Here is a 24,991-nt window from a genome sequence, read left to right as displayed (position 1 = left end):
GAAGGGCAAATAGAAAATTTAGGAAGAAATTACACTCAAAGAAAACCACAAGGTAGAAGGCAGGCAGTCACTCTAGAGACCTACCATTGGGACCTGGTTCTGGGACCGGACGATTTTCCTATAGGGAAACAAACAAAAAGCATTCAGTTTGCATGAAAATTTGGGGCTGCTTTCTGAGAAATCCCTAGAATTTTCTCCAGTATATAAGTAATTACAGTAACAGGATCACGTCTTATATACCAAACTTCCCTACAACGGAATAGGACTTGTGGTTTCAGTTGAGCAACTTATCCCATGATCCACAAAACTCATCTTCTGAAATCAGAGTGGCTTCAGATATTCACAGTAAACCAACAACTTTTAAAGACCGTCAGGATTAAATGTTCCTTTCTAAATGCCTATTCTCACGCCCTTCTCTTGTAATGCTATTATTGCTGAAATAGCTGTCCCTTGAGATTGTTATATGAATGAGGCATTATAAAACCTGAATCATTGACCAATCACAGGGAAAACAAAACAAAAATTCCATGTGGCTGAGGACAAAACACCATCTTTTCCCCCACAAGTGGAACTAATGGGAGCATGAAAGAAGCAGGATACAGTGGCTATTTAACAGTGTGGAGCCTGAGGATCCCAGGAAAATGAGCATTACACAGCTACTTTGTCATATATAGAAGGGCTCAGCTACAACCCTGGGTCACTTTTCACAACAATAAAAGGTAACCTATATGTTTGCAGGACTTTTACCTCTTCTCTCTATATTTACATACTTACCTGGTTCCAGAACGTTGTGGTATCTGAGCTCCTCCCAAGTATTCAAAGAAAAAAGAATAAGTCCTTAAGATTTCACTACACAAGGAGGTTAAACAAAATGCCCAAGTACAAAAATAAACACGGTGCTTTCAAACCCCTATAACTGACTCTGTTCACAGGATTGGGAAGCTAGTGTACAATGGGGAGGAAAAGTGGATTTCTGAGTTCTCGGTAGATTTGCTGCAAAGTTTCTTCTTAACTTTAAAAATGAAAGTGGGGTGGTTGCCATTGTCTTTTCAAGTTGACTGGAACCAGCCCAACTCCCAGATGAAAGACTTCCATTGACTGCAATGGAAACTGAATTGGTCCTTCACTGGGACTAGCATAAGAGCTGTATAATCTGTTTGCTTAGAAGTTATTTCATTATCAAAGGCATACATTGTGTCCTACACCCAGTTACTCCCACACACAAGCCCGGGCATTGGACCTTTGAAAGCAGATATTCTTTCCTAAAAGAATTTCCAATTTAAAAACTCCATAAACACTAAACTCAATATTTGACATCACTATCACAATACGAAAGCAAAGTTAAAGTGAAGAGAATTGTGTTGTGTTTGGTTTGATTTCACCTCACTATGTTTATTTTTTGCTGTACCTTTCTGCAAAGATGATTTAAATTTTTAGTCGATAAGCAAATATTACTTTGGATTGAAGAAGTGGATGGTCTTGTTATGATTGTCCACAAAGCATCTGCTCCAACAGTCATGTACAGATTACCACAACAGGGCACCAGAGACACCAGACTTACCACCCGTTTTAGGGAAATATTGTAGTATCTCTGATATCTCTGAGGCAAATGCTGACTTTTTAGTGGAGCCACTGCACTACACTTCAATATAGATTCTCAATCCCAGCAGTGCTTTTGAACCCACCCTGCTGTTTTTGCTTTCCTTGGCTCTTTAGTAGTGTAGGGCATAAAGCTTGGGGAAGGATGAGATTTGATTAGTGTGATTTAATGACTGTAAAGTCAAATAAACATGGTGGGCCTGATGCTCATTTACACCGAGATCCCTTAACACAGTCAGAGTGATTTAAAGTGAATAAGTGTAAATGTGAATCAGATCCAGTGTGCGAGGGGACAGAGAAGTGGGTGGGGCGGAGTTATGGTTGGTATTGCACCTGTCCAATACAAAATCATTGACTCCATAAACATTTCCAATCTCACAGTGAAGAAGCTACTGTCTCATACTTGCACAAAGCATGAGTAACTACACATTGCAGGAAAAACAGTACAGCATGCAAAGAATTGCTCGAAGAATTTCATTGTCACATGGCGTAATGAAACTTCTGCCTCTCACTTTTCAGTGGTTTCTTTGTAACTCCCAAGACTTCTGCAAATTCTGTTTCTGTGCCTGCTGCTGGAGAACAGAATCCCCTCAGAGATGTGTTCCTATCTCCCAGACCATTAAAAGCTGCCACACTTCCAGGTTTTCACACCCTTTCAGGATGGAAGACAAAATTTTCTTTCTGGAAGACATTTGATGCAGCCTCCGAAGACTCTCTCCTTAGACTGAAGGTGCTTGGAATGGCTGAGACAGTCATTGATGAGATCATAAATGCCCTGGAGGCGTTCATATGTCAAGTTTACTATTTGAGATCAACATTACAACACTTGCAGAGCTACATTGGTGGCTGTTTTCCAAGGATCAGACAAATGGAGAAAAATTGCCACGAAGGGGTGCATTTTTTACCTGCTATCGAGAACATAAACTCACCAAGCAAAGGAATGGCTCCAGTATTACTGAGCACATCCCAAACTACCCTCTCCTTTCAAGCATGAATGGGTTTTTCCAGTTACACATGAAATACAATGCATTCTTAAATCAATCCTAATCAAATGGTCATGTGCAAAAGCCAGATGCTCACCACCATGCAAATGGTTGGCCAGTAGCCTGCCTTGTATGGTGATGTGTGAGTGTGGTGCAGGGGAGGATCAGTATGACAATGTGTCTAGCAGAGTGGTGCCCTAGACAGAGAAGACACTGATGATGACTTTAATGAATAATTTTTTTCAATCCTATATGTCAAGACTAACTTCCATACGATTTCCAAAAATCTGGGTCTTTTTTTATGCAAGCAATGCATCCTTGTGTTACAGTGTAATTTAAAAAAAATTGATTTTTAAACATTTTTTGAATATATATCTTCATAAGTGTTCTAGGTTTGTCACATTTGGTACCATTGTGTTTGGGGGAAAAAGGGCTTTCAAATGAAACCCAACTGAATCCTTTTCTGACAGCCCTGCATTATCAAAATTTCCACCAATCAGAGGACCTGAAGCTGGGAGCCAGGGGACGGGGCAGTGAGCCCTCCCTGCTACACTGCACAACGTGACAACATTGAAATTATGATTCTGTCAGATTTTTATGAATTAAATGATGCCTCACTTACCTTTCTATCACTAACTTGCCCATGGAATTGGATTTTACTATATCAGTGTTCCCAGACTAAAATGCTTGCTTGCCTGTGCATATCTCACAAGCATTGCACTGACATTCATTGTTAAAATAAGCAGTAAATGATCAACACTGCATATGGACAGTATGTGGCCAAATTCTGCCTGTTGATATTAATGAAGCTCAATGGGGTATGCATCTGGGCACAACCTGCTCTATGTAATTTTTAGTGCCCAGAACTTTATTTCTGACCCAGATTTCTTCAGTCCAAGGCACTTTGTCCCACTCAGGACACAGCCAAAGTGAATCAGAAGTTTTTAAAGAAAGCCTTTTTTGAGTTATTCACAAGTATAGAGAGCATCTAACAAACGTGTGAACTGGTGAAACACAATTTTTACAACCTCAGCTATTTTTTTTTAAAAGTTGTGTGTGAAAATAGGAGTTTGCAATATGTATGAAAGATAATGAAGCTCACAATACTGAAAGTGGAGTATCTAAGAGCATCCTAAAAAACATGCACCCATTTGTTCACTAGGGAGCTCAAAGAAGAACAAAGAGAATGGCCATGGGCCTGGAAAAACTCTCATATGGAGAAAGACTGAAGAGATTGGGACTGTTACCTCAGATAGGAGACAAATAAGAGGGGACATGATAATGATTGTGATAGAGGGGATTTTCAATTAAATTAAAAACCGGCAATGTAAAATTGATAAAAGCATGTAAATACTATACAAATACAACATATAAATATTATTTATTTGTATTACCATAGCACCTAGGAGCCCCAGTTGTGGATCAGGACCCCATTGTGCAAGAGATTGTATAAAGAAAATAAAAATAGACTCTGGAACTCACTGCCACAGGAAGTCATTAAAGTCAAGAATGTAATGAGATTCAAAAAGTGATTGGACATTTATATGAATAATAAGAATATGCAGTTAATGCTAACAAATATTTAGAAAGGAATATTAAACCCCATGTTTCAGGGCTTAAGCCAATCTCTAACTATTAGAAATCATGAGGTGATCCAAAGTGGGCACCTCCTCTGCCTTTGTCAGAGTCAGGATACTGGACTAGATGGACCTTGGGTGTGATCTAGTACTGCAATTCCTATGTTTCTATTTAGAAAACTGTACATTATATGTGTATGAGATGCACATTATTATAAGTGTTGCTTCTTAATACTGTTTTGGCAGATGTTACCGCTGTCTCAAATATGGCTGTGAGCCACACATTGTATATAACACTGCTCACTTTGTTTGAGCTGCACAGGAGCAATAAAAATAAACTGAGCCACAACAGGTGACCAAAGTCTGTATTTAATATCAAGCACCTGCCAGATCAAAACTATTTTCTGTGACTACCTCACTGCTTATCAAAGTTCATTAAGACATAGGCCTTGATTTTCAGAAGTGGCCTCTTTATTTGACATCTTCCAAATTTGCAAATGCAAATACCTGTACACACAACAGATGTCTATTTACCTGACTGGAGCCAGAAAGTTCGATTCCAAATTGAAGCACTTATGAAAATCAGGCCCATAGTGTGCAAGTTTAACACAATGCAATTCCTCATTGGGTCATTTTTGGCACTCTGTCATTCCAACCTGTTAGCTATGTTCAATGTACACCATGAAATTTGTTTATCTTTTCTCTTGTGTCCCAGCAGCACCTTCTGGTGCAGGAATATGTACTGAATTGTATGGCTTCCAAAGCCCTCCCCACCACACACCATCAAATGCAATACAAACAGAATGTTAGCAATGCTCTTCTTTCCCAGAACCTGTACAACAGGGATGCCCACACTTTGCCAGCGGAGGCTCATGCTAGCAATTTGCTGGATCATGAGAAATGTGCAGAATCTGGATAAAACAGAGAAGACTGCAGGGTTAGTTTGTCACTCTGTAGTCTAGTGTGGTGAAACTTCTCCAGCATCATTTCCCTGCCATCTCTTCTCCGATCTCTTGCCCTCCTTTGGGAGTGCCCTTACCCTGCCAAATAGAGCTTCAGCGGTGCCAACCCCTGTCTCCCCAGCTAACCCACTGAGCCCTTCGATCCTCACTCCCTGCCAAACTCGGGGGCAAAAGGAGCTTCCATTCCACTCCTGGCCTGGGCGGGCCCTGAGTCCTCTGACTTCTGAGGAGGTACAAAACAGCCTTGCCAAGGACCAGAAAGATTTCAAATCTTCCTCCATTTAATTCTAGTAGGTCATTTGATATTGTGTCACATGAATTCACTGCATGTATTAATGCCAACTGGCCTGGACAGGAATAGTCATGTGCATTGAAAACAGGTTGAAGGACAGTAACAACAGGCAATAATTAATAGCAATGGACATAGCTGGAGTAGATCTGCGTTAGGCTGAATCTTATTAAACAGCATCATCAATGAGCTGACACTTCATTAGGTGAAATATGCAGAAACCCTGAAGAAAGCAATATAAACAATCGGGGAGCTGGAGGAAAAATAAAAAGAGTTAACTGCTTAGCTAAGCAATGACTGGGAAGAGGGGTAAGTGAGACATGCTAAGAGTATGCTGACATTTGAGGGAAAGGAATTATTTAGTGTGCCACAGGGGGGTCTAAGTAGGAAGAATGGGACAAAATTAACTAAAGATGAATTTAAGCCAAATACCAGAAGCTTCTTGCCAGAAAGATGTATTAGATGTGAAAACATTTCCATAGGTAAGAGTTGGGAGCCTCACCACGTGGAACATAGAAATCCAGACTGGCAAAAACCCAGAAATGCCCTGTAGGGTATAACCCTGCCCTGGCCCTGAGAGGATGGACTGGGGATACCCAATTTTAGGTTTTACACCTGAAACGTCTATGATCCAGGCAGTGCCCTGGGCTGCCTGAACCGGGGGCTGCAAACTCACAGAAACTCCCTGAACCCCAGAGCTGTGATCCCCCCACAAATCCCCTGAACCCCAAAGGCTCCCCTGAACCCCAAGGGGTGGAATACCCCCAAGAGCTGTAACCCCCCGCACAATCCCCTGAACCCCAAGAGCTGTGACCCCCCCCCACAATCCCTTGACCCCTGAGGGCTGTGATCCCCCCAAAATCCCCTCAGGGCTGTGACCCCCTCCCCCAGCGGGGCGGGGCGGGTCGGCGGTACCAGGCGCAGGTCCCCGGCGCGATGCACCACCACCGACAGGTTCTCGGCGCGTTGCTCCGCCATCCTCCCTCAGCCAGCCGGGCCGGGGCCGCTCGCGGCGCTTCCGCCCTCAGCAACGGCCGCTCCCCGCGCGCAGGTGCACGAGCCGCCCGGCGGCCCAGGGTCCGGGGGGTGAGCGACAGTCGGCGCCTCGGCCGCTGCAGCCGCGGCACAAGGGACTTTAGCTGGGTCCAAGGGCCGGCGGCTGGCAGGACCCGGTGGGGGGTGGGGAGCGGCCGGGTCTCATAGTCCAAACCGCAGGCAGCCTGGTGGGAGCCAGCACTGCCGGGGGGGCACGAGAGAGGACCCCTGCCCCGCCCCCAGGGAGCCGCGCAAGGCCAGAGGGTGACTGAGCCGTTGAAGGGGGGAGGGGGGCAGGCCTGAGGGTGCCTGAGCCTCAGCGCAGGGCTTTGAAGGGGGGCGGGGCAGGCCTGGCGGTGGCTGGGACCCAGCGCAGGGCCCTGAAGGGCGGGCAGGCCTGGGGTCTCTTGGGGAGAAGGCAGCTAGTGAAGCTTTTCTTCCTTGTACCACAGCGTGACACACCCCGGCCACATTGTGGAGGAATCAGAGTCGCAGTTGTGTTCGTCTGTATCCGCAAAAGGAACAGGAGGGCTTGTGGCACCTTAGAGACTAACACATTTAGAATACATAGAATCATAGGGTTGGAAGGGACCTCAGGAGGCCATCTAGTCCAACCCCCTGCTCAAACCAGGACCAATCCCCAATTTTTGCCCAAGACCCCAAATGGCCCCCTCAGGGATTGAACTCACAACCCTGGGTTTAGCAGGCCAATGCTCAAACCACTGAGCTTTATTTAAGCTTAAGCTTTCGTGAGCTACAGCTCACTTCAAGTGAGCTGTAGCTCACGAAAATTTATGCTCTAATAAATTTGTTAGTCTCTAAGGTGCCACACGTACTCCTATTCTTACTATGGAGGAAGAATCTGAGTGCCCCGACACGTGGATGGGAATACATTTTAATAACCAAAACTGGGTGAAAACGAGTAGCACCAGGTGGAGGGCAGTAGCCTGGTAAGGAGGCCACCAGGTAACAGCACGATGTCATACGTTCCCCCCACCCTGAACACCAGGAAGGCTCCGGAACCACCATCCATTCCAAAGTTGCACAGACGATGGAAATTATACGTGTAATGCAAATAGGTGAGAGCTACACAAGGCTACTGAAAAACCTGGCCGAACTGAGCTGTAACAGCCTCTTCCAGGATAGTGCATCGGCCTATATAATATGAAGCCATGTCAGAAAAATGTAATAGTTGTAAAAACATAATCCAAACCAACTTTTAATACTGTGCCAACTGTGCAGTAAAATGTTATGTATTATTATTAGCGTATTGTTGTTGTTGTTATTGTAGTAGGAGTATCTTTATATAGTATTTCCATATAGTCTAAAAAAAATGAGACTAAAAATGTCTGTCTTGTGTCATGGTAGAGAGATGAAATATTTTAGTGCGGGAAACAGTTCAAATCGGTTTTTGTTTTGTTTTGATAGGGAACCTTATTTCATAGGTTCTGTGTTGCAATCTAATTTTTTAAAAATCAGAATGGATTTTTAACATCATTTCCCCTTTTCTTTACCAAGAAACATATAGCAAGGCCCTATTTCTACTTGTTACAAAAGGAAGTGATAAAGGAGCTTCATCACCACACGTACATCTTTATTGCACAGGCCTGGAATTTTTATTGGATCTTTATTGCCTGTTAAGATCAAACAGTTGCTGTTTTTTAAACACCATATCATTAACACAAATGTAGAGCTACAAAAGTTGAACAACATATTTGTTGGCACATGCTTACTTCCTCGTTTAGTTTAATAACAGATTTTTTCCCTTGCAATCCCAAAAATTGCTGTCCAGAACTAGCAATGAACCAGCTGAAATGGTAAATGGCTATAAAGAACTATTGAAATCTCAATGGCTTAACAAAGAACCATGAAGAACCTCATGCATGCTATCAAGAACTATTTTTTCTTAGTTAATTTAAATAACGGGTGTTAGCAGCTGCCAGTGGAGAGCTGGATATTGGGTTGCATGTCTGAGAAGAGTATGTTTTCAAGTTGAAATGGGTTAAGTAAGTAGGTCTGCATGTGGAACAAACACATAAGATCATTCATGGTGAGTTTCTTACAGCGTTTATGTTGACATCTGTTAAACCATCTGTGATAAATGAAGGTGGGGCAGGGGGAGGGGTAGCTACCTTATATAGACTCCTAGCCAGGCAGTTAGCTATAAAATCCCTGTTAGTAGCTGTTCTCTACATGCTTTATCTGTAAAAGATTACAAAGTCGTTGGGTAAAAACGAGGGGAGTGGGCACCTGACCAAAAGAGCCAATGGGAAGGCCAGAACTTTTTAAAATGGGGGGGGGGAACTTCCCCTTTATCTGTCTGTTGTTGTTCTCCGGAGAGGGGGAACAGAGCAGCTATGCTGTAAAAAGCTTTGTGCCAGTTATGAAAAATCATCAAATCATACTTAGAATCTACTCATTTGAAACCCCAGATATGTAAGTAGATCAGGAAATGTCTAGGAAGACACAATTAGGTTTATCTCTTTTATTTCTTTATGGCTTGTGGACTCCTCTGTGCTAACCCCAGGTGCTTTTGTTTTGCTTGTAACCTTTAAGCTGGACCTCAAGAGAGCTATCTTGATGTTTAATCCTTGTAATTTTTTTTTTAAATCGAGCAAAAAGCCTAAATTCCAAATGTATTTTCTTTCTTTTTTGTTTTTAATAAAATTTACCTTTTTTTAAGAACAGAATTAGATTTTTGTGTCCTAAAAGGTTTGTGCACATGATGTTTAATTAGCTGGTGGCAACAGCTGATTTTCTTTGTTTTCTTTCTCAGCTCTTCCCTGGAAAGGGGGGGGGGCGTGAAAGGGCTTAAGGGTACTCCACAGGAAGGAATTCCCAAGTGCGCCTTCCTAGGTTCCAAAAGGGGGTTTTGCACTTGGGTGCTGGCAGTATCTACCCATCCAAGGTCAGAGAGAAGCTGTAACCTTGGGAGTTTAATACAAGCCTGGAGTGGTCAGTATTAACTTTTAGAATCCTTGCAGGCCCCCACCTCCTGCACTCAAAGTGCCAGAGTGTGGAATCGGCCTTGACACCATCAGTGTGCAAAAACCTGAACCAGTAACTCTGATAATAAGACACATCTAAAGCACACCTGTATAGTAGGTTTTTTAAATCTATTTAATATATTCAGATATTTACACATTTCTGAAACAAAATACAATAAAAGTGCAAAGGTAAGCAAAACAGTAAATATTCTGCTATGAAAATGGAAATTCATTTGCCAGTGAATCATGCCAAACTGGAACATCAAGCAGTACATGAATGATCCACACAGATCAGTCGATCTTAGAAGCCATCTGTGGTTCTATAATTGTTTGTAGCATGTGAATGTAGTTGGTGGAGAGGCCTTGATTGGAATCTAGGTACAAAATAATTTCCCATTTCAGAAAAACAAGTACTAAGATGCAGTGAAAACTGTATACATTTGTGGGATCCTTCACCATAACGTCTGGCTTTATGCCAAACTTGTGCACATTTAAAGTGTATCCAGGTAACAAATGAGTGAATGATAAATGGGCTGAAAACTGTTAACATCAGTTTCAGTTGATGAAGTGAGCTGTGGCTCACGAAAGCTCATGCTCAAATAAATTGGTTAGTCTCTAAGGTGCCACAAGTACTCCTTTTCTTTTTATCAGTTTCAGTAACATTCTCTAGGGAAACTAGTAAGCAGGAAGCCCTCGATTATAGTATCAGCTAGCTAGTTGTTCAAGTGCCCCAAGGGTCGGTCCTGGGGCCGGTTTTGTTCAATATCTTCATAAATGATCTGGAGGATGGTGTGGATTGCACTCTCAGCAAATTTGCGGATGATACTAAACTGGGAGGAGTGGTAGATACGCTGGAGGGGAGGGATAGGATACAGAAGGATCTAGACAAATTGGAGGATTGGGCCAAAAGAAATCTGATGAGGTTCAATAAGGATAAGTGCAGGGTCCTGCACTTAGGACGGAAGAACCCAATGCACAGCTACAGACTAGGGACCGAATGGCTAGGCAGCAGTTCTGCAGAAAAGGACCTAGGGGTGACAGTGGACGAGAAGCTGGATATGAGTCAGCAGTGTGCCCTTGTTGCCAAGAAGGCCAATGGCATTTTGGGATGTATAAGTAGGGGCATAGCGAGCAGATCGAGGGACGTGATCGTTCCCCTCTATTCGACATTGGTGAGGCCTCATCTGGAGTACTGTGTCCAGTTTTGGGCCCCACCCTACAAGAAGGATGTGGATAAATTGGAGAGAGTCCAGCGAAGGGCAACAAAAATGATTAGGGGTCTAGAACACATGACTTATGAGGAGAGGCTGAGGGAGCTGGGATTGTTTAGCCTGCAGAAGAGAAGAATGAGGGGGGATTTGATAGCTGCTTTCAACTACCTGAAAGGGGGTTCCAAAGAGGATGGCTCTAGACTGTTCTCAATGGTAGCAGATGACAGAACGAGGAGTAATGGTCTCAAGTTGCAGTGGGGGAGGTTTCGATTGGATATTAGGAAAAACTTTTTCACTAAGAGGGTGGTGAAACACTGGAATGCGTTACCTAGGGAGGTGGTAGAATCTCCTTCCTTAGAGGTTTTTAAGGTCAGGCTTGACAAAGCCCTGGCTGGGATGATTTAACTGGGAATTGGTCCTGCTTCGAGCAGGGGGTTGGACTAGATGACCTTCTGGGGTCCCTTCCAACCCTTATATTCTATGATTCTAAGAGATACTTCATGTCTTCAACATTACTGTAAATGTTCTGTACATGAACACTCTTCATAGATGGATAACCTGTTGAGGATTTTCACAGAAGTTATATAGCTTTCGGGAGACCATGAAGACGGCGGTGCTCCAGAATTAAACTTGTCCAGTACAAAGGAAGACTCACCTTTTCCCCTTGGGAACAGGTTTACCTCAACTTGTCCCCTTTTCATGTTTTCCCCCTGCTTTGATGTTTTTCTTTGCAGCATCAATTCTGATTTCACTCATCAGAGGGGAATCCAGTGCTGCCAGTGCGTGGAGTTCATCCTTTTGTCATGTTTTTTTCCTTCCAGGTTAGCTTTTTCTTGCATTCATCATGAGTTTTTTCAGAGCATACTCTGCCTTTTTTGCATTTAGACTTGTACCTTTGGACTTTTGTGCTGCCGATATGTGGCAACATGTTTGAGAAGTGTTGCAGGAACATGTTTCAACTGGGAATAATTTCACCACATACTCCTTTGTGCATAATCCTCTGATTCAAAAGCAGCTGGACTGTGATTGTAGAAATACACAGTTTTGCTTCGCTATCAAGTCAGGTAGACCAGAGGTTCTCAAACTGGTCCGTGGACCACCAGTGGTCCACGAGCTCCATTCAGGTGGTCCATGGATAGTTCCCTCTTAGGTGTGCACCTGGGCGGCTGCACACAAGAGAATGAAGGGCCACCCACCTAATTAGTGGAGTCACGCAGGCATGGCTCCAATTAGGTGACTGGACCCTGAAGAAGACACACATGTAAGGTGAGATGGTGGCCTTGGGGGGAATAGCGGGGAGGGAGCAGGGGGGTGAGTAGAGGTGGTGGGGGGAATTTGGGAAGTGCAGAGCTGCAGTGGCCAGGGAAAGACAGCCCTCCTTCCCAGCCCCAGCTCAAGGGCTGCTGCGGTGCGGGGGAGAGGGCACATCCATCGCATTAGAAAGGTAAGACTACTGATATTAAAATGAGTTCTGTGCTTTTATTTATAAAACTAAAAAAGTTAATTCAGTTTTTTTTATATAGCACTTTTATCCAAAGCACTTTACAGTAGTGAGCTGATGGTACTAACAACATTTGGAAAGATCATTAAGTGGTCTGCCAAGACCCTCAGCAATTTTCAAGTGGTCTGTGGGGCAAAAGAAGTTTGAGACCCACTGAGCTAGACCTTCCATGGTCTTTGATTTGTGACCATCTCTTCTGAGCCAAACACATGTTCTGTTACACTACTGCTTTATAAAGGACACAATCTTGTCTATGGGCATGTAATCAACTGAGAATTCAATATAATCTGGATTTAACTGTTTGCGTGCTTGGGTAAGAAGATAATTTCCCGTGCCACACCATCCTCTTAAAATTTTGTAGATAGAATGTTTGCAGGAAGTAGAAAGCCAACACCATTTTGCCTGTGTTCGCTTCCTTCCGCTTAGTTAGCCTATTCAGCACAGAATTCAGACTTTGATTGTTTTTTGTAATTCCACTGGTTTACCTGTCTCTTTCTTCCAATAGCCATCTGCCAGTCTTTGACACAATGACCTTTCTGAGTTTCTGATCAAAATGATCGAGAGAGGATGCACGCCATTTTACCTTTAGTTTTCCCAACATCTCCCCAAGTTCCTCTTCATTCTCATAGTTTAATAGCTGAAGAACACTGTTGTCATAAACTTTCCTGTCAACTTTCCCTCCTTGGTGAGCTAAACCCAGAATTTCACATCTTTGATTATATGATTCCAGTAAATTGTGTGTGTATAACTCCACACAGCATTCCCTAGAGCTTATACAGTAGCTGCTTCTCTGTCTCTTACCATTACCTGTTGCTGACATGGGATATGCATTTTGCTAGAAATGAAAAGAACTTCTCATGCACTTGTGTTGTCAGCTTGTCATGAATCAGTGCAGTCATAGGAATTGCTGGATGTTCTTCAAAAAAGGCATGTTGAAATGTTGAGGGGGAGACATAAAAGTCCCTTATCTGAAATTTTGTCTCGTGAAAGAAGCATAGTTGGCTTCAACCTCCTCAAAAAGCCCTATAATTCCTGGAAGAGCCAAAGTTATAGAGATTGCAGGAACCAGCGAGTACTGACACACACATCCTTCCTGGCTATCATGAAGCTCAAGTCTCATACACACCATGTAAATCATTTGGGACTGACTTTTGTTGTGTATTTTTGGGCAGCGTCACTGTCATATGGGCAGATGAAGCATCAGCTTGTGTTATTTGTCACTGGTAAATTAGACAGGCATGTTTCTACTCTAGCTATCAACAGTACAGAGGCATTGTACAAGCATAATATCTCAAGGAATATTTTCTCATATACCCATGGGGCATGCACACTTTGTGTTTCCATACTTCCATCAAGAATTTCATATCAATATTGGCGAAACATAACTTCATCTGTATTGATCAGTCTTTAAAAATATGTCTTCTGTACCAGAGGATCCCCACACTTGGCAAGAGATAATTCCCTTTGTGGATCCATTTGTATTGATTGCACCTCCAGTCATCTGTTTTATTCTTTGTCCTTCATCAACGTCTCTGAACAGCTGTACATTTTTTGGTTTAGAAACTGGGAGAGTTGATATTTTTTCTTTTATAGGATTTCTTAAAATATCCAGTGCTGCTTATGGTGAAAGTGGTCCCAATTTATTCACATAAATAAGCCTGTAGTTCTCAGCCTTTCCAGACTACTGTACCCCTTTCAGTGTATAGTATATAGAACAGTATAAACAAGTCATTGTATGAAATTTTACTTTGTACTGACGTTGCTAGTGCTTTTTATGTAGCCTGTTGTAAAACTAGGCAAATACCTAGATGAGTTGAAAGACATCTGTGTACTCTAGGGTACCACTGTTGAGCACCCCTGTAAACTAAACTACACTTAGTGGAGAAAATAAAAGACTGAACAATCTATTATATTCTTGAAGCCTTCCTCAAACTTTGCACAAATCATGCTTTACAGTTTTCAAGAGGCATGTGACCAGAGTAGGAAGACTGAAGTAGAATAATTTCTTGCATTTAAGCAACACTCAGTTCCAGTTCAACAACTGGCAACAATAGCTAGAAATTTAGGGGCCTATTCTCAACCTACTTACACAATAGGGAGGAATATAAAAATATTGCTCAAGCATGCAGGGGTGTAATCAGTAAGGCCAAAACACAACTGGAGTTGTAGCTAGCAAGGGATGTGAAGGGTAACAATAAGGGTTCTACAGGTATGTTAGCAACAAGAAAAAGGTCAGGGAAAGTGTGGGACCCTTAATGAATGGGGGAGGCAACCTAGTGACAGATGATGTGGAAAAAGCTGAAGTACTCAATGCTTTTTTTGCCTCAGTCTTCACAGACAAGGGCAGCTCCCACACTCCTGTCCTGGGCAACACAGTATGGAGAGGAGGTGAGCAGCCCTCAGTGGTGAAAGAACAGGTTAAGGACTGTTTAGAAAAGTTGGACATGCACAATTCCATGGGTCCAGATCTAATGCATCCAAGGGTACATAGGAAATTGGCTCATGTGATTGCAGAGCTATTGGCCATTAGCTTTGAAAACTCTTGGCAATCAGGGGAGGTCCCGGATGATTGGAAAAAGGCAAATATAGTGCCCATCTTTAAAAATGGGAAGGAGAACCCGTGGAACTACAGACAGGTCAGCCTCACCTCAGTCCCTGGAAAAATCATGGAGCAGGTCCTCAAGGAAACCATTTTGAAGCACTTGGAGGAGAGGAAGGTGATCAGAAACAGTCAACATGGATTCAACAAGTGGAAATCATGCCTGACCAACCTGATTGCCTTCTATGATGAGATAATTGGCTCTGTGGATATGGGGAAAGCAGTGGACATGATATATCTTGATTTTAGCAAAGCTTTTGATACGGTCTCCCACAGTATTTTGGGAGCAAGTTAAAAAAGTATGGATTGGATGAATGGACTATAAGGTGGATAGAAAGCTGGCTAGTTTGTCAGGCTCAACAAGTAGTGATCAATGGCTCGATGTCTAATTAGCAGCCGGTATCAAGCAGAGTGCCCCAGGGGTTTTGTTCAACATCTTTATTAATGATCTGGATGATGGGATGGATTGCACCCCCAGCAAGTTCACAAATGACACTAAGCTGGAGGGAGAGGTAGATATGCTGGAGGCTACGGATAGGGTCCAGAGTGACCTAGACAAATTGGAGGATTGGGCCAAAAGAAATCTGATGAGGTTCAACAAGGACAAGTGCAGAGTCCTGCACTTAGGATGGAAGAATCCCATGCACCCCTGCAGCCTGTGGACCGACTGGCTAAGCAACGGTTCTGCAGAAAAGGACCTGACGATTGCAGTGGATGAGAAACTGGATAAGAGTCAGCAGTGTGCCCTTGTTGCCAAGAAGGCTAATGTCATATTGGGCTGCGTTAGTAGGACCATTGCCAGCAGATTGAGGGAAGTGATTATCCCCTCTGTTTGGCACTGGTGAGGCCACATCTGGACTATTGTATCAGTTTTGGGCCCCCTCATTACAGAAATGATGTGGACAAATTGGAGAAAGTCCAGCAGAGGGCAACAACAATGATCAGGGGGCTGGGCACATGACTTACAAGGAGAGGCTGACGGACCTGGACTTGTTTAGTCTGCAGAAGAGAAGAGTGAGGGGGGATTTGATAGCAGCCTTCAACTACCTGAAGGGGAGTTCCAAAGAGGCTGGCACTTGGCTGTTCTCAGTGGTGGCAGATGACAGAACAAGAAGCAATGGTCAGGGCCATCCCTAGTTATTCTGGGGCCCTTCACAGCGCCCCCCCCTGGGGGGGAGGAGACCCAGGCCTCTGTGGGAGGGAGCGGGGGGGGCTGACCCCAAGCCTCTGTTGGGAGGGATGGCTTGGGGGGCAGGAGGGAACCACCACCCAGCACTCACTGGCGGCTCGGAGCAGGCTGGGGCCGGGTCACTGCACTTCCCTCTGCCTGCGAGTGCAGCCCTGGCCCTACTGCAGAGCTATGGGGAGTGGCGGCAGGGCTGGGGCAGAGCAGGGACGGGGGCCCTAGGGAAGAGCCAGAGCAGGGCCTGTGCAGGGCACCAGGAAATTTAGTGCCCCAAATTTCCTGGTGCCCTACGCAGCTGCGTACTTTGCATATGGGTAAGGACGGCCCTGGCAACGGTCTCAAGTTGCAGTGGGGGAGGTCTAGGTTGGATATTAGGAAAAACTATTTCACTAGGAGAGTGGTGAAGCACTGGAATGCGATACCTAGGGAGGTGGTGGAATCTCCATCCTTAGAGGTTTTCAAGGCCCGGCTTGACAAAGCCCTGGCTGGGATGATTTAGTTGGTGTTGGTCCTGCTTTGAGCAGGGGGTTGGACTCGATGACCTCCTGAGGTCTCTTCCAACCCTAATCTTCTATGATTCTATAATATATAATTGTATGCGCAGGAAATTTCTACACCTTGTAAGCAGCTCCACTCCTTCTCAACATCAGTTGAGAGCTGTGTGCAGGGGGGAATGTCAGGGTTCTGCACTGAGGGGAATTGAGGTGAAAAGATTTAGTTTAGCAAGAAAGCAAGTATTCATCCCATGGAACGCTCACTGTCCCGCTCACTGCTGGGGGAGCAGGAGGGTGAGGGTCCCTGAGGGAGGGGGGCCATGGGTAGCACTGATTGAGTGGAGGGGAGCTGAGAGTCATTAGGGAGAGCCGTGGGGGAGCAGCAGTAACCCCTATATATAGGTTGCCTAACACTTTTCTTTGTAAACATACTTCAGGCCTTTATTTGAAGATCTCTAGCACCACCATGATTTGAAGCAGGACTGTGTCATTTGCTAGGGTGGGCTAGTACTTAGATCATAGAGGTGTGTGGTTTACAGGTCCCATGTAAATTCCTGTAGATTTGGCTGAATTATGAATCACATCATTTCTCATTTGCATTGTGCTCACTACAGTTTGCTTGCTCCCTGAGCAAACGTTTATTAGCCTTGTGCAGGCACGTCTTGTTAGTATGCAACACAGAGACAAAATAGATCTTCCATCTCAGAAGATCATACATTCAAGTTTCACTCCTACAATTGGTCTTAATATCACCTTTATCACTGAGCAAGTGTTCATACCCCATAAAGCAATTACACAAGATACAGAGCCTTGGCTTCTAATATGGCAACCCAAGCTCTCAGCCACCTAGCCCTATTGTCTCTCAGAAAACATCTACCAAATCTAAGTACATGGCTATGCTGTCTGTAAAACAGGATGTCACTGGGGTGATGCTCCGGAACTACTCCCTATGAAGCCAGGCAGGACTCTGGTGGAGCATGTCTCCTCTCGCTGAGCATACTGTTTCCAGGGCAAGAAGTTTACACAGCTTCGACCTTCCTGGGTCTGACCTTGGAGCATTCATCATCCCCTTCCACACAGTGTGCTCCCCGCAGCAAGTCCACCCGGGTGGGGCTCCTGGGGAAGCCAGAGGGCCCTGCACCCCAACTCTGCAGTCAGATGTGACTCTCAGCCAGACAGTAAAACAGAAGGTTTATTAGTCGATAGGAATATAGTGTAGGATAGAACTTGTTAGCACAGAAATCAGTGACTTTCAGCCAAGTACATCTTGGGGGAAGGGTAGCGCAGAGCAGGGATTTCCCTAGACCTCCCCCCCCCCCAAAAATTTCCCCAACAACACACACACAGTTACATGCAGTGTTGCCAGTTTAGTCATTGGTTGGAAATCTGAATTGAAATTGAAACATAAATACACACTTTAAAAGCATATACAGTATATGAGAAAATGAAATATAAATGGGTTTGAAAAGTATGAATAAAGACTAGCCTCCTCACACAGCTGTTATTTATGACAATGTCAGCACATTTGTTTTGGCTATTTTGGCCTACCTAATAATTTCAAATTGTTATATATAAGCAAGGTCTGAATGAGCTCTCCCCTGACAGCTAGTGAAAGGCTTCAGGACCAGACTGTATTTACATGAACTCACCTACTCGGCCTAAGTATCCAGCAGACAGAACTGTGCTGCCCAAGTGAACAATTTTGGCCGGTGTTGGGTTACAAATCACTTAAGTATTAAACATGGGGAGTCTTGAAATGTTGTTCTCCATATTGTATGAGGAAAGGGCAGCAGAACTGTACTTAGCCTGGTTGAATGAGGGAGTCTCCCTCCGTGCTTAATTTGTGCTAAGGCTTGGCAGAGCTGAGCCCCAGCACCTCTAGGCTTGACAGTTTGCAGCCCTGGGACCTCTGGGCTTCTCACATCAGTTATGAAAGTAACAAACTTGCTTGAGCCCCGGCACCTCTTTCATTACAAATTAAGCACTGGTCACACTCAACTGAACTGCACTCCCTAAGCAGGAGGTTTGGATGCCATACACCAGTGAAGAGAGAGAGGGTGGGGCACAGGGGTTTTGCTTGGTGGTATGGGCTCTGCCTAGGAGTCACAGGCACTAGTTGACCTGCCCCTCTCTCCTGTTTAGAGAGAGAGTTGATTAGGCTTCATAAGTGACCACTAGAGCTGAAATCACTGATAATCAGGTTTAAGTGCTTAGACCTGCTGCAGGACAGTGTTTCTGTGGAAGAGACACCCCAGCCTGCACTAGCAGCAAGGTTCCCCCACTGAGAGCTGGGTGGACCTTTGAGAGACCGACTCGCAGAGATCACAGTGGCAGGTGGCAGCAGAAGGTGACAGCACAGGGCCATTAGGGACGGAGCAGTAGAGTGAACGTTGGCACAACAAACAAAGTGGCCAGAGCATTGGACTATGTTTTAGGGACTTTGCTCCAGAATGCTAGATTTGTGATTGGGAAACTTATATAAATATACATTTCCTAGTAGGCCAAGATTTTAAAAATGCATTATTTGTCAAGGTCATTATCCCATATCATCACTATCTGAAGAGATCACTATCTTGGGGAGTTTCTGTACTAACTTTTTTATTATTATAATTATTTTTTATGTAAGAATGGCCATATTGGGTCAGACCAATGGTCCATCTAGCCCAGTATCCTGTCTTCCAACCATAACTATTACAGGTGTTTCAGAGGGAATGAACAGAACAAGGAATCACTGAGTGATCCATCCCCTGTCGTCCACTCCCAGCTTCTGGCAAACAGAGGCTAGGGACACTCAGCATGGTGTTGCATCCCTGCCCATCCTAGCTAATAGTCATTGATGGACCTAACCTCCGTGTTATAATTTTGGCCTTCACAACATCCCTGGCAAAAAGTTCCACGGGTGACAGTACGTTGTGTGAAGAAGTACTTCCTTTTGTTTGTTTTAAACTTGCTGCCTAATAATTTCATTGGGTGACCCCTGGTTCTTGTGTTAAGTGGAGAAGGTAAATAACACTTCCTTATTTATTTTCTCCACACCAGTCAAGATTTTATAGGCCTCTATCATATCCCCTCTTAGTCGTCTCTTTTCCAAGCTGAAAAGTCCCAGTCTTTTAAATCTCTCCTCATATGGAATCTGACGAGAGATTAAAAATACCCCTAATCATTTTTATTGCCCTTCTCTGTACCTTTTCCAATTCCAATATATCTTTTTTGAGATGGGGCGACCAGAACTGCATGCAGTATTCAAGATGTGGGCATATCATGGATTTATATAGTAAAAGTGGAGGAGCTTGGTTTGCCAGACTGATCAGCTAAGCCCACACTGACAACCTATACGAAAAGTCTGCAAAACACCATGCCTCTGGACTGCATCAACATGCAGAAAGCCTTATAAGCCCGTAACTGTCAACACCAATGTTAGAAGAACTTAATGAGGCTGTTAAGAATGCTGGAGACACAACTCAGCTTATGGGACCCAGCATGGCTGTGGCATCATACTTCCTATTTAAGCACAAGATACCACACACCACAGACGCCAACTTTTTCCTGCGCTGGTGGGTGTTCGTGCCCCCCCCCCCGCCCCTACTCCACCCCTGCCCCAAAGTCCCTGCCGTAACGCCGCCCCTCCCTGCCCCTATTGGACCCCTCCCCAAATCCCCACCCCAGCCCCGCCTCCTCCCCCAAGTGGGCGGCATTCCCCCTCCTCCCCCCTCCCTCCCCGGCTTGCCGTCTGAAACAGCTGTTTCATGGTGCAAGCGCTGGGAGTGAGGGGGAAGAAGCAGGATACAGCAGCGCACTCAGGGGCAGAGGCGGAGGCGAGCTAGGGCGGGGGGGCGGGGCGGGGCAGGGAGCCGCCAGTAGGTGCAGAGCACCCACCAATTTTTCCCCGTGGGTGCTCCAGCCCCGGAGCACCCACGGAGTCGGCACCTATGCCACACACTACAAACTGGAGGCCAATGTTAAGTGCATTGGCATTTGTTCATCCTGAAGTTGGACACTGGTTTCAAACAAGACTGGCAAATGCTCACTATCTTTCTGAAAAAACTCAGCTGACTCTCTAGAAGCATGCAGTGCAACCATGAAAGACTCAACAGTTGAAAAAGTGAAGAACTCTCTCACCACATTCAAAATATGTGCATACATGGCTAATGAATGCACCAATGCAAATAGGCATTAAGTATTAAGTCATTGTATATGTTATCTTGATGTCTGTGGTAGGCCAGTAGATGCATTCTAGATGTTCAGGTTATAGAAGACACATCAGCTGCATCTGTGACATCTTATAAGAGTTAAATACTTGTAAAATGAACCCTAAACAGATGGCTGCTTGTGCATTTGATGGAGATGCAAACTTCTCTGGAAGACATAGTGGATACAAGCTTTGCACAGAGAAAAGTATAACCCTAATTTCTCCTATACACACTGCAGAGGCCATCTACTCCAGCTAGCGCTAGTACAAGCTGCAGAATCTTCAAAAGTCATTAAAAAGCCATACATTTAATGGCTTTTTTATACTCTCTTTTTCAGCAAGAGTCCAAAAGGACTGAACGTCTTGGAAACAAACAGAAGATACACTGGGATTGAAGTTCAGATTAGACCAACCTGGGAAAACCTGCTGGCTTTCTCATGAACGATTCTTGGCTGTTGTCTTAAAATTACTACAGCCGTTATTACTGGCTTTGGAAAGTATCCACCAAGATAGGACGGATCTAAGTAGTGAGGCTGGTGGACTACTTTTGTTACTAGGTTCAGAGAAGACTATAGCCATTCTCTGTCTTATAAATCTACTGTTGAAACTCATTAAACAATGTCATCCAGGTGTCTGCTAAAACAGTAGTAGATCTTTGTCCAGCAGTAGAAGCTACCCTTGGATCAATCAGAGAGTTATCCATTGAAAATGTACTGGAAGAAGCAAAGACTTCAGTCCAGAAGTTGACTAATGAAGGTACTTTTTTTTGACTCCTTAAGTGAAGAGGACAAGAAGTGCTTGTTAATCCAGCTGAAAAAGTACACAGACTTGATTCTTACAAATCTACAATAGCGATTTCTGGATTCTACTCAACCTCTACATAGCTTTTACAGATGCCTGTCTTATAAAACACCTACAGTTGAGTGGAGTGAGGCACTACCAGCAATGGGGCTGCCATGTGCTCAGGACAGAATAGAGAATTTTGACCACAGAGTGGAATATCAGATGACAAGCAAATGACGATTTAACTTCAACTTCTTTATCATCGCTAGTGGTTTGACCCAACCTTTGTGCTATGTTTCCTGGGATGAAAGAAGTAGAAATTCATCTCTTGCTACTCCCAGTCATAACAGCTACAGTTGAGCGTTCTTTTTCTCATTGAATAGAATTGTGTTCACCTGGGACATCTGAAAGAAGTCACCTTCGGCCTGATCATGAGCATATCATGAAGGACTGGAAGTAACGGACACACAAGAAGACACCAAAGAGTGCAAAATTACAACAAGAAACCAAGAAGACTGTAGATGTCATGCTTCATAGTAGGCTTGAGTGGCCAACTTTAATTTTTGTGATGATTTTAAAACATGAGTTAAGTCTAATAAAATGGTCATGAAACATTTTTCAGTTTTCACTATGGTGCCATACAGCCCACCTTTGCCCTCACGGTCTCCACCCTCGTCAGCCCTCCCCGCCACCCCCCGAAATATTCCAACACCCCCTCAAATTTCAATTCATGGGGAAAACACTGTCACAGAGCCAGGGCTTTGGCCCTCCCTCTGCACCTCAAGCCAGCCGAGACTGACTCGCTTCCAGCTGCCTGGTCCCCACCCTGCCCATTGCTACTCCTCCAGCCTTTGTCTTGCATCCTGGGTCAAGAGTCACCTGGTCGCATCCCCCTGCTGGGTCTCAGATTACGAAGGGGTGGCCATAGCATCAGTGCAGGCAGCTGGTGCAGCCTCTGCAAAAGTCACACACACTTTATTCCCACCACCTAGACATTGGTGCAATACACAGGGAAACTGAGGCACACAGAGCATTCGTGCAAAACAGTAAGATTCACATAGGCTCACATACAACATAACAAGGGAAAATCCCCATTTCATCACATCTCTCCCCCCCCTTCAAGACCAAACTGAGCAGGATCACTTTAGCCAGTGGCCTGTGGAAGTTCAGAACTCCCTCTCCAGGACAAAGCATCAGCTCTAACATTTGCACTCCCCTTAACATGGACCACCTCCATCACATAATCCTGGAAGGACAGACTCCACCTGAAACTTGGCATTGGCCCCTCTCATCATGGTGCAGCCATGGCAGGGTGCGTAGTCTGGGTACACAGTGAAGTGCCGCCCAAATAGATCCGGCTGCAGCCTTTTAAAAGCCCACTCCATGGCCAGGAACTCCTTCTCTATGACTGCATAGCCCTGCTCCCATGAAAGCCACTCAGGTACATCATGTGGTGTTTCTTCTCCTCTGCATTAGCTTGCCTCGGCACCATGCCCAGCCCTGTGTGTGGGGCATTGGTGAACACCATAAAGGTCTTGTCAAAGTCTGGGTTTCCTAGCACTGGGCCCTTTACCAGATTCTCCTTCAGCAGGCAGAAAGCCCTCTAGCACTGCCTGGTCCAGAACAGCTTGTCTGGCTTACCCTTCTTGCATAGCTCAATGATGGGAACTGACACAGAGCTAAACTGGGACACAAACCTCCAGTAGTGCTCCGCCATCCCAGTAAAGGCCTGAGCCTCTTTCTTGGTCTGGGGAGCAGGCCAGTCTCTGATCACCCCCACCTTGGCTGGCTCTGGCTTTAGGCAACCGCTCCCCACCTTGTGGCCCAGGTGCGACACCTCTGCCATCCCCACCTTGCATGTCCCAGCTTTTACAGTTAGCCTTGCATCCTGGGGGCGACTCAACCCCTTCTTCACCTGGGACACATGGTCCTCCCACGTCTGGCTAATGGCACAAGTATCATCAATATACACGAAGGTAAAATTCTCCATCCCCCTCAGTAACTAATCCACCTGGCGCTGGTAGGTGACCGGCACCTCCTTGGGGCCGAAAGGTAGAACATAAGAATGGCCATGCTGGGTCAGACCAAAGGTCCATCCAGCACAGTATCCTGTCTACCGACAGTGGCCAATGCCAGGTGCCCCAGAGGGAGTGAACCTAACAGGTAATGATCTAGTGATCTCTCTCCCGCCATCCATCTCCACACTCTGACAAACAGAGGCTAGGGACACCATTCCTTACCCATCCTGGCTAATAGCCATTAATGGACTTAACCTCCATGAATCTTTTTTGAAATGAGGGGACCACATCTGTACGCAGTATTCAAGATGTGGGCGTACCATGGATTTATATAAGGGCAATAAGATATTCTCCATCTTATTCTCTATCCCTTTTGTAATGATTCCTAACATCCTGTTTGCTTTTTTGACTGCCGCTGCACACTACATGGATGTCGTCAGAGAACTATCCACAATGACTCCAAGATCTTTCTCCTGATTAGTTGTAGCTAAATTAGCCCCCATCATATTGTATGTATAGTTGGGGTTATTTTTTCCAATGTGCATTACTTTACATTTATCCACATTACATTTCATTTGCCATTTTGTTGCCCAATCACTTCGTTTTGTGAAATCTTTTTGAAGTTCTTCACAGACTGCTTTGGTCTTAACTATCTTGAGCAGTTTAGTATCATCTGCAAACTTTGCCACCTCGCTGTTTACCCACTTCTCCAGATCATTTATGAATAGGTTGAATACGATTGGTCCTAGGACTGATCCTTGGGGAACACCACTAGTTACCCCTCTCCATTCTGAAAATTTAGCATTTATTCCTATCCTTTGTTCCCTGTCTTTTAACCAGTTCTCAATCCATTAAAGGATCTTCCCTCTTCCCATGACAACTTAATTTACGTAAGAGCCTTGTCAAAGGCTTTCTGGAAATCTAAGTACACCATGTCTACTGGATCCCTCTTGTCCACATGTTTGCTGACCCCCCTAAAAGAACTCTAATAGATTAGTAAAACATGATCTTCCTTTACAGAAACCATGTTGACTTTTGCGCAACAACTTATGTTCTTCTATGTGTCTGACAATTTTATTCTTTACTATTGTTTCAGCTAATTTGTCCAGTACTGACGTTAGACTTACCGGTCTGTAATTGTCAGGATCACCTCTAGAGCCCTTCTTAAACATTGGCGTTACATTAGCTATCTTCCAGTCATTGGGTACAGTAGCTGATTTAAAGGATAGGTTACAAAGCATAGTTAATAGTTCTGCAATTTCACATTTGAGTTCTTTCAGAACTCTTGGGTGAATGCCATCTGATCCCAGTGACTTGTTACTGTTAAGTTTCTCAATTAATTCCAAAACCTCCTCTAATGATATTTCAATCTGTGACAATTCCTCAGATTTGTCACTTACAAAAGACGGCTCAGGTTTGGGAATCTCCCTAACATCTTCAGCCGTTAAGACTGAAGCAAAGAATTCATTTAGTTTCTCTGCGATGACTTTATCATCTTTAAGTGCTCCTTTTGTATCTCGATCGTCCAGGGGCCCCACTGATTGTTTAGTAGGCTTCCTGCTTCTGATGTACTTAAAA

General features: G+C 44.5%; 1 protein-coding gene across 1 annotated transcript in view; it reads right to left on the bottom strand.

Moving 5' to 3' along the window:
• SORD (sorbitol dehydrogenase) overlaps window positions 1-6,681 on the bottom strand; it is a 36,790-nt gene extending 30,109 nt beyond the window's left edge. The window contains exons 1-2 of the mRNA XM_048866698.2: window positions 6,326-6,681; window positions 85-118 (exon numbers count right to left, since the gene is read on the bottom strand). Of these exons, the coding sequence (XP_048722655.1) occupies window positions 85-118; window positions 6,326-6,388 (97 nt within the window). The 5' untranslated portion in view covers window positions 6,389-6,681. The remainder of the gene's footprint in view (window positions 1-84; window positions 119-6,325) is intronic.
• Between the last annotated feature and the right edge of the window lie 18,310 nt (window positions 6,682-24,991).

The sequence above is a fragment of the Caretta caretta genome, chromosome 10 (genome assembly GCF_965140235.1).
Source record: "Caretta caretta isolate rCarCar2 chromosome 10, rCarCar1.hap1, whole genome shotgun sequence".
Classification (NCBI taxonomy): domain Eukaryota; kingdom Metazoa; phylum Chordata; order Testudines; family Cheloniidae; genus Caretta; species Caretta caretta.
The sequence above is the reverse complement of the archived record's forward strand: the minus strand, read 5'-3'. Positions and strand labels throughout refer to the sequence as shown.